Here is a 20,000-nt window from a genome sequence, read left to right on the forward strand (position 1 = left end):
CACTACTGAGGCACTACTGAAGCACTACTGAGGCACTACTGAGGCACTACTGAAGCACTACTGAAGCACTACTGAGGCACTAGTGAGGCACTACTGAGGCACTACTGAGGCACTACTGAAGCACTACTGAGGCACTAGTGAGGCACTACTGAGGCACTACTGAAGCACTAGTGAGGCACTACTGAGTTCAGTGATAATGCATGGAGCTCCGTGAGCGCCCTGTGGGGATGAGGAGACTGAGCCTCTCCGAGGATCTCACCTGCAGTGGGAGTGCTTGAACACGGCCTCGCTGTAGGCCTGGGCCAGAAGCCTGGGATTCGCCTGGCCCTGCGCCCCACTTTGGCCCACCCTGCTCAGGTGCCGGGTGAGGTGCACCAGGAGCTGGTGGTTGGCCTGGGGCATGCTGGGGACTCCAGGATTTTCTTCAGCTGCTGGCCGCACTCCTCCATGCTCTGGGTCTCTGGAGCAAAAAACAAGAGCAAGCATTTGTACTGATAACTAATGATGCACATAGGCTTGTAATGATGAATGTAAAATGTAAACTACTCCCTGGTTACACATTGCAAGCAAATAAACTATGTTTTAATATTGTTTATTAAAACAGCTAAAATGAGACAAAGGGAAATTGCAATCTATCTCCTTTCCCCTCTAGTCACTAATGACCATATATCATACATTAATGTCAGCGCGGTGACTTTGTCTTGATGTGTGAGGGGAGGTGGTGTGATTTTCAGTGTGGGTGTGTGTGCATGTTTATGTCTAAATTTAGATAAGCTGGCAGACAGTCAGAATAGTCAGGAGTCTGGGGTCTGTCTGGCCAAAGGCACTGGAACACCATAAGACATGAGGAGTCAGCACATACAAACACACACACACGCACACACACACACACACACACACACACACACACACACACACACACACACACACACACACACACACACACACAGAGAGACATAACATATGCACATACCTAACAATGGCTTATCATGTCTATGTGTCACATTTTCACATGTATATAAATAAACATGCACATGTGTGCATGCACACAGCGGCCATATGCATGCAAACATGAGCACACACACACACACACACACACACACACACACACACACACACAATGCCATTTTGTTGGTCACTGGGAGATGTCATTGTCATTGGCAGATGAGCATTGTGTGTCTCCTGTACTGCCCTTGCAGTCTGTTGCTGCGTGGGTCTCTGGAGTCCGGCAGCCCCTCACCCCCCCCCCCCCCCCCCCCCCCCCCCCCTCACCCCCCGCGTGAGGCTGCCCCATGCCCTATTGTCTGCAGCCGTTTTGGAGACAAAGCCCTTATTTAGTCAGGCCCTGACATATTGACCAGGAGCCTGCTGATGGGCTTTCCCACAGTAAACAGGACAACATCTGTGCCTCTGGTCTGCTCTGGTCAGCTATGCTCAGTCAGGGTCTCCACACAGCATATCCTCTGGGCTCAGCCTCAAACAATGGCCACAGCATCTCTGTTGGCCCATGACCACACTGCATAGATATTATTATGGTATATTATGTCAAATGCAGTGATAATAATAAAGAGGCAGAAATGCATCAATCAATACTATTTTTATTACGTAATTGCACTTGCTCATTTTTTATTAACTTTATGACTGTAAAGGTCTAGAAGAGGAGCTGCAGAAATTGCTGAGTGTTTTGGCTTGATGCCATTTATCAAGCTGTCAAAATATGGATTTATTGATGTTTGGAGTGCATCCTATTTTCCTTCAACTATTGAACCCTCTTGGATTTAAGCCCAGTGTATTTATCTTAAGGGGCAGAAGAGATTTAAGTGTTCTCTCTCAGTCTCTCCTCATGTTCTCTCTCTCTCTCTCTTTCTCTGTCTCGTTCTCTTTCACTCTCTCTCTCTTTTTTGCTCCACCAAGCACAGACCTTAAAATTATATTTGATTGCACATGCACGCACCCGCACACACAAATACACACACATATACACACACACGCACGCACACACACACACACACACACACGCACGCACACACACACACACACACACACACACACACACACACACACACACACACACACACACACACACACACACATCCATCCATCCCATCTTGCATGTTTGACAGTCATTTCTGTGTGAAATGAAAAACCAATCCTGGATGCAGTGTGTACCTGACATGCCTCTCTCCCTCTCTCTATCTCTCCTGCTGGCCTGCCCTCTCTGTCTCCTCTGTCCACTCCTCTTCCTCATAAATCATGACCTGTGCTCTGCGGGGCTTGGCCCGTTACGGGCCGCGGCTGGTTAAGACAAGGCGTCGCTGCTTATAGAGGATAAGAGCTGTGGGTTCAAAGGTCACTGATTGGCTGAGTGGCCATGGAGGTGACCAGGGATGGAGCCCAGCCAGACAATCTGCCAGCACGTTAGAGATCAGCACATTGACCTTGGTCATGCCCCTTCTGCTTGACCACAGACATTACACACACACAACCACACCCACACACTGCCCACTCTGGCGACCCCCCTCATCTTTCCTGCTAGCCGGTATCGATATTGGCTGACCCCTGCTCGGAGGGGGGCAAATCTGGGAACTTGGCCTTCTGCGTACTGGCCCAGCAGGAGCTCGTGGGCAGGGCTAGAGCCAGGAGGTGGGCTGACAGGGAGCAGGCAGATAGCCTGGAACAATGCTCCTGCAGGAGAGTGCTTTCCCAAGCAAGCGGCCAGATGTGTGTGTGTGTGTGTGTGTGTGTTCTTAGCAATAGATCGCTTATCGCACCATTAGAGCCATAACATCTCTTAAACACACACACGTCACACACACACGTGCATGCATGGACATTTACACACAAATACACTTGGTGTGACATGGCCTAATTCAGAGAGCTCTTTCCTGGTAACAGCGTAGTTTTTCGAGCAAAGATTCTGATGAAGGGCAAATAGTTTAATTGGGTTTCACAAGCTTTCCAGGAGGGATCAGACACCTGGTTGATTACATTACAACGATAAAACCAATGAGCGAGAGTCTCTCCTCTCAGACCACGGCACCGCACCACCCGTGACTTCATCAAGAAATTGGCACAATGGGATGGCTGCCAAAGAGTAGCCACTCTTTAGTAAGAGGCCGGCTGGACGTCAGACACAAGAGCAACCCGGAGTCCTCCCCGAGCCAAAGCCCCATTACTGAACGTGACTCAGGTCACGTCCACGCGAAACCATCGGGTATATTTTTTCTTACTGCTTTCACACCTTTAACGACAACGGTCGCGTCCACACGAAGAGGTGAAACCGACAGAAAGCGCTGTAATGCATACAGTATGTCAGGCCAGTCGATGACTGTGTGACGGTGCAGAGGCTTCACAATAATTTGCGATAAAGAGACAAACATTCCAAAAGCAGCGGTTTCAAAAAAACAGCGTTGTGTGAGGGCCTAAACGCCGGCAGCTCCTGGGGGCATCCTGCCCACCCCCCCGACCCCCCGGGTAAACACACAGGTCCTTGGAGCATGGTGGAGTCTGCAGGCCCCGTCCTGGGCTGAGCACCTATTCATCCGTGCAGGGACAGGAAGAAGGAAACAGGGCGCCAGGGCGCCAGGCAAACTGAAGCAGAAGCAGGCACGGATCTGGCACGGATCTGGCACGGGAAGGGGAGAAAGCGAGTGGGAGAAAGAGAGGGATGGAGAAGGGAGAGAACAAGAGGTGATACAGAAAGAGCAGGAGAGGGGGAGGGAGAGAGAAAGAGAAAAAAAGACGGCTAGAGACAGTGGAGGAGAGACAAAAGGGGCGGGGGGGGTGGCGGGGAGTGCTTATGTAACTGACTCAGACTGTCCTTAAGTCAGGCACTACTCGAGAGCAACCAAATGATGTGTGCATGAGTGTGTGTGAGTGTGTCAAAATAAATGTGCGTGAGGAGGTCTGTAAGTGTGTGTGTGTGTGTGTGTGTGTGTGTGTGTGGTGTGTGTGTGTACATTTGTAGGTACCAACATTTTATAAGCTCTGCCAGAGTAAAGATGCTGTGGACACACCCTTAGACATGCTGACAACAAACGACCACGACCACACACACACACACACACACACACACACACACACACACACACACACACACACACACACACAGCTTATGCCATGTACTTCATATATGAAAGGGAGAAGGAGATTTGAATCTCTGCACATTGGCACGTAAGCAGGTTATCAGGTAAGTACAAGTAAGTGTGGCCATCGTTAACTGCAGGAAAATAGTCCAACTCTGCAAGTCAGTTTCTCCAACTGTAAATTGCTCAGGTTGAGAAGTTGATTCTACAGAAATGCAACATAAAAGCCAACTGCAAATAGCTGCTGTAAAACTGCTTAAACAGCCAGGGGCCCATTAATCTTTACAGTGCGCTATTGAGCATCCACCACTTCAGTGCGGGTGCAATTCAGATTTAAATGACTCATGTAAATGACTAGCAGCATTTTAATTGCTTTCCTTGACTCAACAGAGTGGAGTTCAAGGAGAAATCCCATTCCACTGCAGAGTTGGCGTTTGGGCTGAGCATGCGGACCCTGAGAAGGCTGTTCTTACCTTGGGCTGTGTACATGAGCTCGCTATACACCACTGCAGGTATGATGGGAGAGACCAGGTCTTGGAGGTACCCCCTCAGGCTATCAGCCAGCGCAGGAAGCTCATACTGGTCCACGTCCACTGCTGCTGGGTCTGAGAGAGAGAGAGAGAGAGAGAGAGAGAGAGAGAGAGATTTTCGCTTAGAAAGATGTCCCACAAGGGCTTATGCAACAATCCAGTTTGTATGGAGCCTTCAACTGACCGATAGAGTCTCCTCTCACCTCCAGGGACACTGGGCCAGCATCGAAGCCCACAAAAGCAGTGACTTTGAGTGTAGGACTTACAGTCAATAACTTCTCTAGCCAGCTAATGGTGGCTTAGCTGATCACAATGAGAGGCATTTCAAAGGCACCCCACAAGTCGAAGGCTTATGAGGGCGTATTGATGTATTGATGACAGACCTCTGAGGCCCATGAAAGACCTCGGCAGCCATCTCGGATATTAAGGTCTAAAGGTTAGTCATTTATGAGCAAGGACTTATTGTTTTCTCTCCACAGTCCAGAGGAAATGGAGGATAGTGTGTCATTACACAACATAACCCCAGCACAAAATGAGCCAGGAAAAGAAAAGAAGTACAGTACATACTCTCTCTCTTTCACACACACACACACACACAGAGAGAGAGAGAGAGAGAGAGAGAGAGAGGGGGGGGGGGGAAAGAGAGACAGAGAAAGAGAGACAGAGAGAAAGAAAAAAGGAGAAAAAGAGAGAGAAAAGAAAATGAAATAGATCCCAAAAGGGAGAGAATCTATCTATATAGCTAAAGCACAACATTTTCCACTTGGGGAGCAGGGAAGGGGGGCAGAGAGGAGCTTGAGGTCAGTGGGTTCAAGGAATAGACATGGGCACATTCTGTTATCTTTAGAATGCTGATAAAAGCTCTCCCACATGTAGCATAGAGTGTAAATGTGCCCAAATACTGTAGACTAAACAAGCCAAGGGTGTGAGAAAGTGCAAAGTTGGTCTTAGAGAGAGAGAGAGAGAGAGAAAGAGAGAGAGATGTAGGGAGGGAGAGAGAGAGAGAGGGAGGGAGGGAGGGAGGGAGAGATAAAGGTTGTGAGGGTAACACAAATTCACAGGCACCAGAGTGCAAACCTCTCCTTATTTGTCACAGTACAACACCCCTTTCATCACACACACACACACAGACAGACACACACACACACAGACAGACAGACAGACACACACACACACACACACACACACACACACACACACACACACACACACACACACACACACACAAACAAACAACATTCTCATTCTCACACAGGGCCACTGAGAAACCCCCGCAGCTTAACTGTTAATAACATTGACTGGCCTCCTGACTAATTGTAAAATAAAGTTTCTCTGTCATCAGGTTTCTGCTATCAAAAGCTCATTATGCTCTAGCCATGACCTTCTCTTTCTCTTTCTCTTTCGCTCCCTCTCTCACCCCCCCCTCTCCCTCTCCCTGCTTTTCCCTCACAGCACAGAGGAGAGGACAGACAGCCTGGCTGGACAGTGGCCTTATGGAATAGTAGCACAGGCGTCTATGCTTGCCTTTAAAATATCAAACACTCAAACATCCAATAAACATTTGTGCTGTGCTCCTGTTCGTATTTCAGCATTATTTAAATTGGTTCGGTATTTAATTATTTAATTAATGAGAGTAAAAAATCAAGAAGCTCTCGGAAACTTTATGCAATTTAATCATATGCAGAGTAACCACAAACTACCCACAGATATAACATTTGTCAGGTAGACAGCCTTGATATGACATCCATTGTCTGCTTCTTTCTTTGTCTTTCTGCAAGCTGCTCTTGCTTGAGATTCAATACACACACACACACACACTCTACCAATTCTGTGGTTATTGCTTTTGGAGAGTGCTGACAGTAAGAGCACACAGCGTACACCTTCATAGCATCTGTCCACTCCACCCAACGTGATTGGGGGTCTCCAAGGCACCCACTTTGTATTACAGGGGGACAGATACAAGTCTGCAGACCAGTGCTGGCCGTTTGGGTGGACAGAGAGCATGGCTGACTCTGAACCATGCCCTGGCAGTGAACTCTGCTGCTCTGATGTCATGTGGAAAACCAGTAGCGTCACCATGGGAGTTACCTGCACAATAGACGTGTAATCCCCTAGTGTGATTAGCTCGCAGTAGGCATGCTTTGCGTGAGCATTTTAAGTACAATACGTACTGTGACACTGGGTCACAAACTGACCCTATGTGGGCTTGGTCCTGACCCAGGACAAGGGTGACCTCTGAGTGGCTGTTGGGGTCAGTGATGGCATAATGACAAGACAACAGCAGAGGATCTGAAGAACCTGAGCAGGACATCCAGTGTTGCTCAAGTTCGGCTGCCTGCCTACTGTTTGCCAATCTGAACCCATCAGGGCAGCCGTGGCCTACTGGTTAGCACTTCGGACCTGTAACCGGAGGGTTGCCGGTTCGAACCTCTCACTGCTCCCCGAGCGCCGCTGTTGATGCAGGCAGCTCACTGCGCCGGGATTAGGGTGTGCTTCACCTCACTGTGTGTACACTGTGTGATGTGTCTGTTTCACTAATTCACGGATTGGGATAAATGCAGGGATCAAAAGAGTATATATACTTATACTGTTTGGCAGCCATTTGACTAAGGCAGCAGTGTCAATCAGTCAATCTGTCGTTCTTTTGTCTTCCATTGTTTGGTTACATTATTAATCCATTTCGAGTCCTATTTTGATATTCTCAGATTTAATCATCTCCCTGGATAGGTGCATTGAGCTTTTTGCTAACGCAGATTAGCCTTGCGGAATAGGGATTTTCTATTGGAACCCCTCCTCCGTTACACAGAGACAGCCAACCGAGAAACGAACCACTATTGATCACCCCATCTCCAGTGACTCCCATTTATTGGTCTGCACTGTCCTTCTGATCTATCTGCGCATATCTTTTATTTTTCACATCATCCCCCCAGTGGACTCCCCATCTGCAGCTTCTCAGCCCTCTTCATTTGCCATTGATTGTTTTGCTGCGTTCAGCTGATCCATACCCTGTCTGAATTCCTCAGGAAGCACTTATCAATGGTTGCCTTTTATTCTGCCCCCCCCCCCCCCCCCACAACACAACTCCTTCCACAGTAACTCTTGCAGGGCTCCTTTGCCTCATCCATCAGCCTTTAGTCCGCTCAGTCCTTAGCTCTTTTCATCTATTTAAATGCCTGTCAATTTAACTCTGGACTGAGCCCAATCTGTCTTCCCCTGAAGCTATTGATCTGGCCTGTGCTTTACCTGGACACCTACACCCTAATTCGACGTTTTAAAACAAAGCCACCTTTAGACATCAGCCTTACTGCAGTCCACCTCCCGGTACTTATTGGCTACTTGTGAGGGGTTTGGAGTTTGGTGGTTTCACACAAGTGTGTGTGTGTGTGTGTGTGTGTGTGTGTGTGTGTGTGTGTGTGTGTGTGTGTGTGTGTGTGTGAGAGGTCAACTGGCCACAGACTTTGAGAAGAGGATCAGGATCCCGGGCTAATGACATGATGACCTTATGGGCTCAGGTGGCATTAGCTCCTGGATGAGCACTGCAGTGCTTTTCTTGGCTTAAACTGGACCCTCTCGTGGTACAGGTGACATGCCCAAGCCGGACGCTCCAAACTGTTCATTCTTACTCCTGTCTATAGCCTCTGCCTCATATTCCAATGCAGAGGAGGTGACGTGGGAGACATCAAAGTTGTTGAAAGCATTTGATTTTGAGACAGTTTCTTAATTTGGCGGTAACAGCCAGAGAGAGATCCATCCACATAGGGAGCCACATATGACTGCTTTCACAGCACATAGCAGATGATCTGGTTGCCAAGGAGAATGCCATATTATAATTTCCACACAGTAACACAGCCAGTGCCGGCGCTCCGCACACGGACATCACGCACTGCGCGTAGGGCACCAAGTGCCTAGGGGGGCACCAAAAAAATCTTGGTCGTGAAAAATGATCACAATAGGCTACAAGTAAATAACAAATAAAATATGTGTAAAGCATGTTAATATTAGCCTGGCTAGCGCCACCACTTCTCAATGAGACGTGGTCTGGGAACCAAACGTTAATTTTCTCGTATTTGAAAAAAAAATGCCCAGATCCGTTTATTGGGTGCCACAGATGTCTATCAAATGCGTCTGTGCATAGCCAGAGACTTTCTAATGAGGAGACACAGCACTCAAAAAATACTCCATAGAAATGCATGGGGCTAGTTTGTCACGCCAATATGGCCGTTGTCTACACATATCCCACCCCTTCCTCGGCAAAACGTCGACATGTGAATACATTGAGCCAATCATATGCCGTGTTGTGAAGACATCGTGCCAATCATGTGTTGTGATCTCGCCGCTGGAGCAAGATTGGTGTCGTGAAGCCTTGCGCACGCGCAGTTCGACCCAAAGACTGTGCCCGATGAGTGCCCATAAAACGTTGGTATATGGCCGCCGAGTGGAGGGACTTGCCTAAAAGGACTTTGGCATAGCTCATCATCAGGCGAGTTCGACTTGCGACAGATCTGTGCAGATCTGACTTGATGTGATGCATGCTGGGTTGAACACAATACATACTGGGATGGACGCAATGCTTGCTGGTTAGAAATTGTGTCCGACTTCTGTCAGCCGGGGAGGGACTTACCACCGTGACACCATGTCACATGACCTTAAAATATCGCGGGAGTCTTAAACGTCCCACATACTCGACGCACCCGACCAGTAGCGCGACAATGTGACGTCACAGAAGCGCCGTAACCATTTATACTCGCGCGTGGTGGTCGCAACACTAGTTGCAATATTCTCCTGAACAGAGGTGTCGCTGTTGTGAAAAGACTAACATTAACTACTTACACAGCAGAAGAAGCTGCAGTAAGAAACACCAGTAGCTAGCCTCTGTGATGGTACTTCAGACTTTGGTTGCTACTATTCACAACTACCATCATCATTATCATGTAGTTTCCAAGGTGTGTGCACAGGTAGATAGATAGATAGATAGATAGATATATAGATAGGTACTTTAGTCATCCCGAGGGAAATTTTAATAATTTAAACAGTTTAGTTAGCTAGCTAGCTAGCTAGCAGCTGGCTGAGTTTGTGTAATTTCCTGAAGTGGAAAGCGATTTTGTTCAGGCCTTAATAGATATCCTTTGTTTGAAAATAAATCGTTTCTATTCTTTCCTCTTAATTCCATGTGTTGCAACTCTCACTGGTAACTTTGTTAACTTATCCAGCAAACTATTAAAAATTCACGACTGTAACAAAACACTGCAACTCGCTTGCCCTCGAACTAGTCCATCTTCCTGTTTCCGCCTTGTCGCGCTCGTCTGAAAAAAATGAGTGGTGCGCTACCTCGCGCTACACGGCCAAAACCCTGGCGCGCCAGAGAGATCTACGTCATTTTGACGTCACATTGTCGCGCTACCGGTCGGGTGCGTCAGGTATGTAGAAGCCTTTAGCCTGCAGACAGATCTTGCAGTTGCCTTCCACGAGCTGCACGAGCTGAAACACGCCCTCATGACGTCAGTTCAAAGACGTGATAGGGCCATTTGGGAGGAATGTCCTCATGACGATTATGACGGGAGGCTCATGCTGCTTCCTTATGTTGGAATATGTGAAAATAAACAGAAATCGAAGGGATACCTTCTTATACGTGATTTCTGCAACAATGGTAGGCTAGCCTACTGAAAACGTTTGGATATTCTGTTATTTTCTGCTGTTGGCTAAATAGATAGACACACATATAGGGAAAGCATTTGATATTGAATTTATGTGCTACAATGCAGGCCTGTTAACTGTATGACAACAGTGGTTTATTTAAACATCATAAGAATTTATTTCGTCAGTCATCATGCTCATTTTAATGAGTAGGAATGAAAGTTCTTCTATGTTTATTGCAAACAAAATTCCGCGATATCTCCCGCGAGTCACGTCAGCCAGACTGTTGTAGCTCCTCCCGGCTAGCCTCTGAAGATCACGTTTACGTAGAAAGCCAGACCAAGTCAGACTCAGTCGAAGTCGAACTCGCCTAGTGTCTTGCTTTCCCCCTTGTTCTGTGATTGGTCTATCTAAGGCGAACATTTGCTCCATGGTCTCCAGGCTGCCTTAGCAGCGTGAATCAAATCGCGCGCAAGGCAGCATGGGAACACCCAGGCTATGTTAATATGCAAAAGCAATACAAATGTAATAGTCCTAAATTAGTCGAGAAAAAGGTGAATCTCCTGTGCGGCCCTCTCTCCAGTCTCCCTCTGGTGCCCCCCTCCCCCACCTCCCAGTGGTCTGTTCGATTACGCCTCAATCTTTAGGCAGACACCTTTGACATGGCCTCAAGAGTCGGGGGAGGAAAAAAGGAAAAAGAAGAGACAGCCGGATGATACTCGCGAGGTGCTTGCAGGTAATGTTTTAAATAATTAAAAAAAAATGTTGGTTTTGTAGCCCTTGCGTGTATGCGTGTCTATGCTTTAAACTTTGTAACGTAAGCTCCTACTAGCTATGTTCATGTTCACGTGTTACGTTGATTGATGCTGGCTAGCTAGTTATTTTACGTTGTGGATATGGATATGGATTATGGGTTATTGAATGCAATTCAACTCTCGGCTGTTTTCTGTTAACGTTAGCAATCGGTGTATAAGACTAGCAATCCTTCCTCAGGTTGCTAGCTAGCAATGGTATTTCTGATTATGCTTAAACTGGGCTTGCTATTTCTTTTAGCCATCAGATATAGTCAGATAACGTTAGCCTATTAGCCTAGTGAAAGTGAAAAAGTGTAGTGAAAAAGTAACGCTACAAGTGACACTTTCATAACGTAGGCCTAGATGAGTGGCAAACGGCTCTTGAACTTTGGAAAAACCTTGTAACTGAACGTGATGTGATTTTGCCAAATTAGACAGCTTTAGATAAGTTTAGTTGTTGTTCTATGTGGTTATTTTCAAGAGGTTCATAGAGGGCGAACCTCTGGTGGAACTGCAATTAGAAAGAAAAAAAACACAATCTCGGTGTTTGTAGATTTCCATATTCAGAGTTGTCAAATTATGTACAGAATTATTATATTGTGCCTAGACCTCTTTTAAAGGTAAAATAGAGTTTTGAATTTTACATTTTCACATAGTGTCACATGTGACACATAGGCTTATATAAACCTAAAAGACTAGCCTAATGTGTGCAATATCTTTGTATGATGGTTCAATCAAAAATGCATTTCAGTAGAATCCCTGAATGTTTTGTCTTGTATTTCTGAATGCAGGGTCAATGCTAAGATACATGCAAGGAGCAACTCAAGGCCAGGAGGAAGAATTAGATCAACCATCAGTTCTAGTCCACATCACCAGCCACCAACCAGCTCTGCAGACTCTGCAACAGCACTCAGCCCTGACCAACAATCATCAAATAGCCCAGGTACAGATACAAGTCGACACACAACCGCATCTGCTTCTGAAGGCAGAGTGAGTCCTGTTACTGAGGGGCCATCAGCAAGTGACACTGCAGAGACATATCTGCCCCCTCCAACTGATCCTGCTCTATGGTCAGCTCACATTTTAGATGCTGATGTGTGGAAATTGTGCGGAGAGGGCCTTTTAAAGTCAGCTCTGATTTTGGAAATAAAGAGAACCTAAGAAATTCTGAATGGTTGTTATTCCTTTGGTGGTGGTGGTGGTGGTGGTGGTTGGTTGGTTGGGGGGGGGCGCACCACCAAGCATTTGTGCTTAGGGCACCCAAATGGCTAGCGCTGGCCCTGAACACAGCTGTGTTTTTCTGTACATCAAGATCTTGAAATACACCCATTTCTCACTCTTCAACACCCGAACACTTTTCAGTGCTGCTTATATACATGAGTTTACACAAACAGAAACAGCACACACATCATTTTGCAAATACACAGTTTACAAACAAACACACATTCAGAGACACAACATAGAGAGCCAAAAAGAGACAGCGAGACACATCAAACAGACAAACATACATATAAAGGCATACACATATAGACAAACACCACATATGCATATGCGCACACACACACAAACACACACCACACACACACAAACACACACCACACACACACAAACACACACCACACACACACACAAACACACACCACATACACACACACACACACACACACACCACACACACACCACACACACACACACACCACACACCACACATATAGACAAACACCACATATGCATAAGCGCACACACACCACACCACACACACACACACACACACACACAAACACCACACACACCACACACACCACACACACCACACACACACACACACACACACACACACACACACAAACACCACACACACCACACACACACACACAAACACAGTAAATATCAATTACTCCCTCTCAAAATTCCTTCCCGTCCATCCTATCTAAACCCAAACATCCACCCAAACAAGCCCTTTCATGTATGGGGACAGACATGCAAATGCCTCCATTTGAACCCAAGGACCCAAAACACTCTGAGTGCTCCATCACGTCTCTAATAGACACTGTGCCGTGCCATCATCTTTCCGACGCCCCCGCATGCTCCAACCTAACCCGCACCCCCTTCAGGACTGAGCCCCAAATCCCCCCAGCTCTCTGCCTGATCCTCAGCCTCCCTGCTGCCAGCCTACGGCCTCGCGCTCCAGTGCCAACTGCAAACCCCATAGGTGGCACGGTGCCCAGCCCCAAAGACAGAAAAGCAAAACACGGAGATGAATTAGCCCAAACTGGGAGTCGAGCAATGCTTCTGGTGTGGGTGCCTCAAACCATGAAACTACACCCCTGCTCTCTGTGCTCCGATGGCAGACTAACCGCCCAGCTGCCCAAGGGTCATCAATCTTCCTTTATTTACAAAGGCGAGGGAGCATCAGCCTCCTCCAACACGCCACTTCCACATTACATACTGTTGTTTTTAGGCCCGGGATTCCAGTGGGACATTTCAGATTTATTTATTTATTTTTTTCTATTTCACGGTTACGCCTTAAGACGCGCTCCATTAACAAGGCCCGACGAGAACACAAACTTGCATATCTCAGAAAAACACTTCTCAGCACGGGGAAATCAGGATGAAAGTCTTCGGGTACTTTTAAAGTCAACTTTTAAGTCGATACAATTTAAGCAGTAGTAAAATCTCCTGTTCCATTACACACCACGCATTATGCAGACCTTGACTGTGTGCTGTGCACTTTGGGACACACACTACAGTCCAGCTGGGGATGTCCGGTCACGCTCTTTAAGGGCCCTGCCGCCCTGGGACCTGGTAGATGGACAGTCAGCAGAGATAGAGAAAGAGAGCGACTGAGAGAAAGAGAAAAAAAATGTGATTGCATTGATTTCTCGACTAATTCCACCTAATCTAATAGCAGCGGCTAAGCTAATGGCCACGGTCCTGACAGGACACTTGGATAGAGTCGGCCACGTGGAACAGAGGCCCCTTTCTGCAGCTAACCCAATCAGGCGCAGGTCTTCATTATTAGCATTATTGAATGTTCACTCTCCATTTTCCATGGAACTCTAAGTGAACTGGCCCAGACGTGTGCTCTCCGCTCACAGGTAAATGCCACCATTGTTTGTCCCAAAAAAAACACCACTGTTGCCAGGCAAGGGAGAGGTTATGGGCCTCGAGATCAGACAAAAGCCATTGCTCAGCTTCATGCGTGGAGAACGACAATCAGATTGCGGCCATCTTTTGTTCTATAGATCTGTAGAATACCTCCGAGATAGGATAGAGAGAGCTATGGGCCATCTTCCTTATGCCAAGAGATTACTTTAGTTTGAAGGAACAACATAAGACCATTCAGCAGCCTTGTGTCTGAAAACTGGCAGTGTCTTTTTAGGCAGGAGCAGAGGCCTGTGAGTCTACCAGACTCATTGTAATTTAGTACCAAGTAGAACACAGAATAGTCTGTCAAGCAGTTTATTAAACCACCTTGACATTTGTTAATATTGTTGAAATATGCTAATTCTAATTTAATATAAAATTCAATTCTCTCTCCACTGCTTCTACAATGTTGCAGCTGAAATACACAGTCAGCCCTTTGGAGCAGGAACATAGGCAAGTTAGCACAGATAATGCAATCAGCCCTGTGGAGCAGTAACATACTGTAGGCAAGTTAGCACAGATAATTTTGGTGCGCAGTGTATTTGTCAGGAAGCTTCTTTTTCTTGTGCATTTTGCCTCGGGAATACTTATGAAGGTTCAGACGATGGATTTGAGCACAAGTCCTTTGTGATTAGCAGCCTCCTGCCAGAAACACACACCACCAACAACAGGTCATGTGCTCTGGTGGTGTATGGCAGCTGAGCTGCAAGAGTTCTGATAGTTCATGATAATTAATATGGAAAATAATCAAAAAACTGAGAGCAGTACTAAATTTTAATCAGCCCTTTGCAGGACAGGGAAAGCATGACTTCTGTTCTAGCTGTGTCTCTTGTTCTCCCCCCCCCCCCTCTCTCTCTCCCTCTCTCTCTTTCTCCCTCTCTCTCTCTTCCCCCCTCTCTTTCTCCCCCCCCCCCCCCTCTCTCTCTCTCTCTCTGGTGCTGGGCTTGCGTGAGTGCTCTGTGCGTGACTGTGAGGTGAATTACGATGCGATTTCCAGTGTTTACGGGCTCCTGGGCTCTGGCAAAGATGGATTTGGATTCGGTTCTCCTTATTTCACTCGCTGTTTGCCTTGCTTTGCATTTCCATTTGCAGATCAAAGAATTTTTTTCAGCAGCATTAAAAACTCAGCATCCTCCTCCTTGTGTGGACCTGCATAAATGCCCACCATGGCTGTGGAGAATCACGAGGGGCAGCACACACGGCTGCTATATTACCTCTGCTGATCCCTGCAGAGGCTACGCCAGAGTCGTGGTGCAGATGTGTGCACCTCCACAAACCTAGCACAAACCTATCATGCAGATCACATACTGTACATTTCAGCTGCATTACTGTATATCAGAAAGCAACAAAGAAATATCTGTGCCATAATTGGTGTAGAGGTAATGCATAATTATCAGTGCAAACAGGACATTAACCAAATCAGTCTATTTAGCAATAACAATTTCACTCAAGCTAACTATTATACAAATGGAGACAGCAGGATCTTTGCAGAACATATTCAAGGCCCTGGTAAAGGGGTGATGGGTTGAAACACATCATCGTATACATGCCTCTGCAGGAGGTGCAGGAATACAGTTCATCTCATATGGCATATCTACCCCTTCTTTACAAGACCATTTACTATACTTGGAGCTGAAAATCTATCACTTATCCACTCAACTCATAACACACATGATCACTGGCTGTCAAACAAGAATTCCACATCTAAAATTAGACTCGAACTTGAGAGACTTTGTGAGCATTTCATTAATGTGTTCTAAAACAAGCTTCTGACAGGTGCCTTATGATCCTTATCAGAACCGTTCGGGCCGGCTGGAGCGGGCACCCAGGCCACCCAACGGGACTCACAACCTCGTTCTGAGAGAACGGCCACAGGTCTGTGAGCACGCTCCACTCCCAGGAAGCGTTTTTTTTTTTGTGTTACACACCGAGTGCCAAGGCCTGTCTGGATCAGGGTGTCTGAGAGGGGTCTATTTTGGACTGGGAGAGTTGTCTTACCCCTTCCCCTGCACATTTGCCCCATCCAGAAAGCCTCCTGCTTTCAGCCCTCCGTCACCTCCTCCATCTCCTGTCATCGGCGGCCTAGCCAGCAGCACCACTGGCCCTGGGGGTCTTTTGTGTTTGTTATTTAAAGACGCAGGCAGTAGACCCAGGCATGCAGGCCCTGGCCGGCGCACGGAGGTGTGTCTGATAGCTGGCCACGGCTTCACCGCCAGCCACTTCTCCAGGGCCACCGAGGACACGAGGGCAAGAGTGTATAGGGGTCACTGTCAATAGAGCAGAAATGTGTCCAAAACATATGGGCCTGGTGTGAGTGCTAGAGCAGCTCCGTTGAGGTGGTGGTAGACACCAGACAGTAAAGGGTGTTTATGTGAAAATAGAGGCATTTCCGTTGGTGGGACTTCCTAGTTCTTTCTAAATAAACCAATGGATTCCACCCACCTATATTTATGCTAGGGATATGTATATATATAAAAAGGATATGGCTTCTTTGAGTTAAATAGCATTTGATCCTTTGAAAGGTTATTTTTCTTAAGATATTTTGACGATTTTTCTGTGTTTGTTAATGTTAGTATTAAAGGTTTAAATATTAGACATAAGAGGATATATTGTATGCTTTGAGGTGTAATTGGTCAAATGCTACAGAATTGGCTATTGAGTTCAAAGTGCTGTACTTTTATTTTTCACGGTACCCGAGTTACCAAGCACATTTTGGCAAAGAGTTTTATATTACTGCTGACAGCTTTAATTCTGTCTGGCCAGATTTCGCAGGGCTACCAGTAAGAAGCGGTCACACCGGCGCCACAGCTTCGCTTCCCGCTCCCTCTGACTAAGGACAGAAGTGCTGCTGATGGCAGCTGTGTGTCACTAACTGTCCCCTGTTATGGTCTCATCCATGGAACCCATCACACAGTACAGTGTGTGCTTTCAACTGAAAGTGGCTAGAAGTGCCGACTATTAAAACCTATATTGCACCAGCTATTATACCTGGGCTCATTTAATTGGCAAAAAATAACTAATTTGGGAAATAAACTTATTGTCTGTGGTAATATCCCTAGTTGGCTAGCAGATAATTCCCATTTGTTGACTGTCCATTAAGCCATCATGCCAGTGATGTGACCACATATAATAATCCTCCCTTTTCATCCCAGTTCTCACACTTAATCCAGAGGTTCACATCACTCTACTGGAGTAGAGAAGAGTGCAGTGCGTAGAGGAGTAGAGAGATGAAAGGACGCTTTATAAAGGCACCTGTGCTATGACACAAAAGTGCTACCCTATGGAATAAATCAGGAGTTCTAGGGTGCAAGTTCTAGTAATATGTCTGAGCCTGGGCCTGCTCTGCTAATCATGTCTAATAGCCCTTATCAAACCCTTTGTTTTCCAGTGCTCTCCAGACTGCCAGTGAATTCTCTGGGTTGGTCAGTTAGAAAGAACTGACGTGGGTCATCATTGCCCTTGGACATTTTCAGTCGGAATGGATATTGGACTAATTTAACATGATTTTTTATTTATTTTTTAATTTATTTTCTTTTTTACTTTTCATTTGTTAATTTGTTTGTTGTCTGTATTGTATGTCTTGTTATCACGGGTACGCCAGTACTGTGATCGATTACTGTATGATTCCATTTGAAATCAAGGACAAAAGATTAGCCACTGGAGCAGGAGTTGGGCAGAGATATTTTCACCAGTCCCACCTGCAACTCATCACACCAGGTTGCCTTGGGGCCTCAGCTCTCGCAGATCGTCTCATAAAAGGCCTCAGTAATATTACGATCTGGCCAATTACCAGCAAGAAAGAGTCATGCTGGCACCCCGCGCTCACTTCCTGGTTCTGGTGACTCAGTGAGGAAGCATCGCTGCTGATGCCGGCGTCTCTCTGGACAGGACTGGACCGGACTGGACCGGGTGTTAGGTGCTTGCTGGGGCCTGCGTGCTTCGTCGCTCCCCATCTCCTCTGTCAGTGTGACTGAGGGGCTGTTCCAGTAAATGACCGGGCTCTGAGACTGGGAAGGAAATAGCGTGGAGGATGACAGCTCTCATTCCAGTGTGACCACAGGACCCTCCCAGGAGCAGAGCCGCAGGAGAGCCGAGCCGAGCGGGGCAGCGCAGCGCCTGAACTTACTCACCCCGCCAGGCCGGCCGCCTCAAGGATCCCGTGTCCTCACTTTACCGTAATGTTGTTGGGGATTAACTGAGATCACTTATGAAGTAAGCTAACGTTACAGTTTATTGCCGTGTCATAAACTCTAACGACTTGTAGGCATTCCAGTATTTATTACTTAATATTTGCATGGCAGATTTTTAATCATTCTCATTTTTTATCATTCAAGGAACCTTTGCATGACTTTATGTCTTTTTGTAGTTGGCTGTAAAACGAAAACCACCCAAAAACGTTTGAAAAAGGGGAAGTGCATGTGAGTTATTGCACTATTTTCCCTGAAATTACTTCCTCATTATTCTAATGTCATCCAAACCATTCTTTGGCAGAACATTTGCTTGTTGTTATCGTTCACACCAATAAAGTTCCACTGAATTGAAACTGTAGTGAGTCACAAAACCGAAAAGACACTGTAGACTATTCATAGGCTGATTTCTGCCGACACGTTGGTGGCCTGTTTTTAACCACTCTTGCAGCAGGCTGTGGGGAAAGCCAGAAGAGGAGAGGAGAGGAGAGCTGGGGCTAGTTTAGGACACCGGGGACAGGCCATTGTTTACTGGCAGGGCCTGGCCGGGCCTGGCGTCTGCGCTAGTGTGATTGTGACGGGGGTGAAGGTGATGACGGCGAGGAATGAGGTGCTGAGGTCTGGAGTAAACATTTTGGGCTCGGGGTGAGGCCCTGTGGTGCCAGGGCCGTGACGTCCACTGGACACGGCGAGGACGAGAAACAGCCTCGGGCCACAGGCTAAAAACACCACCCTCGTCCTCAGCCTGCCTGCCTGCCTGCCTGCTGACCTACATAAAGAGATAGAGAGGGCTAATGAGAGAGAAAGGGAGAGGACTCTGTGTCTAGGTTGCTGTGCACGCAGCATTGCAAATGCTATGGGAGCAACAGGAGACAGGAAAGTCTGCAAATGGAAGGGCTTGCAATGAACAGAAACGAGTCTAAGAGAAACTGTCTCTTTTTTTGTAGATGTGTGAAATGTATGTATCTATTTTTTTATCTCTCTCTCTGTGTGTGTGTGTGTGTGTGTGTGTGTGTGTGTGTGTGTGTGTGTGTGTGTGTGTGTGTGTGTGTGTGTGTGTGTGTGTGTGTGTGAGAGAGAGAGTGAATGGCCCTGGGGCTAGTGCACTGGACATAAGATCAAGACATGGCTTCTATCTGTATGTGTGATCAGCATGTTACTGTGTGTGTGTCTTATTTTCTCAGATATGTGGTCAGAAACCTCACATGCAAGCGGGAACATGCACTCTTACTTAGGAACACGGACATTCATGCCTACTGTGCACACATATGCACAAGGGCCAGCAGAAGCAGTCACACTGGAATAGAACATTTGGGGGATATGGAACTACAGAGACGAGACGACAGAGGAGGAGGGCGAGAGAAGCAAGGGACCGTGTGAATGACAGAGGGATGAAAGTGAGAGTGCGGAAGAGAAAGGGCAAGACAGGAGCGAGGGATGGCAGGAAGCAGGAGGAAAGAAAAGATTGGGTTTCAGCGCAGCCATGACATCACCATTAATGCGCCTCTCCTCTGAGTGGCAGAATCAGAGCGGACTCAGAGGACAAATCAAAGCCCTCTCCCATTACCCAGCATCCATTGCATTACCCAGCATCCATTGTATTGGTGTATTGATCTGATACAA

At 46.9% G+C, this 20,000-nt stretch overlaps 1 protein-coding gene across 1 annotated transcript in view; it reads right to left on the bottom strand.

The window, feature by feature from the left end:
• Positions 1–20,000, bottom strand: part of pik3r3b (phosphoinositide-3-kinase, regulatory subunit 3b (gamma)) — a 157,260-nt gene that overhangs the window by 71,774 nt on the left and 65,486 nt on the right. The window contains 3 exon segments of the mRNA XM_042056548.1: positions 260–410; positions 413–460; positions 4,559–4,690. Coding sequence (XP_041912482.1) covers positions 260–410; positions 413–460; positions 4,559–4,690 — 331 coding nt within the window.

Source organism: Alosa sapidissima, chromosome 12, assembly GCF_018492685.1.
Source record: "Alosa sapidissima isolate fAloSap1 chromosome 12, fAloSap1.pri, whole genome shotgun sequence".
NCBI lineage: Eukaryota > Metazoa > Chordata > Actinopteri > Clupeiformes > Clupeidae > Alosa > Alosa sapidissima.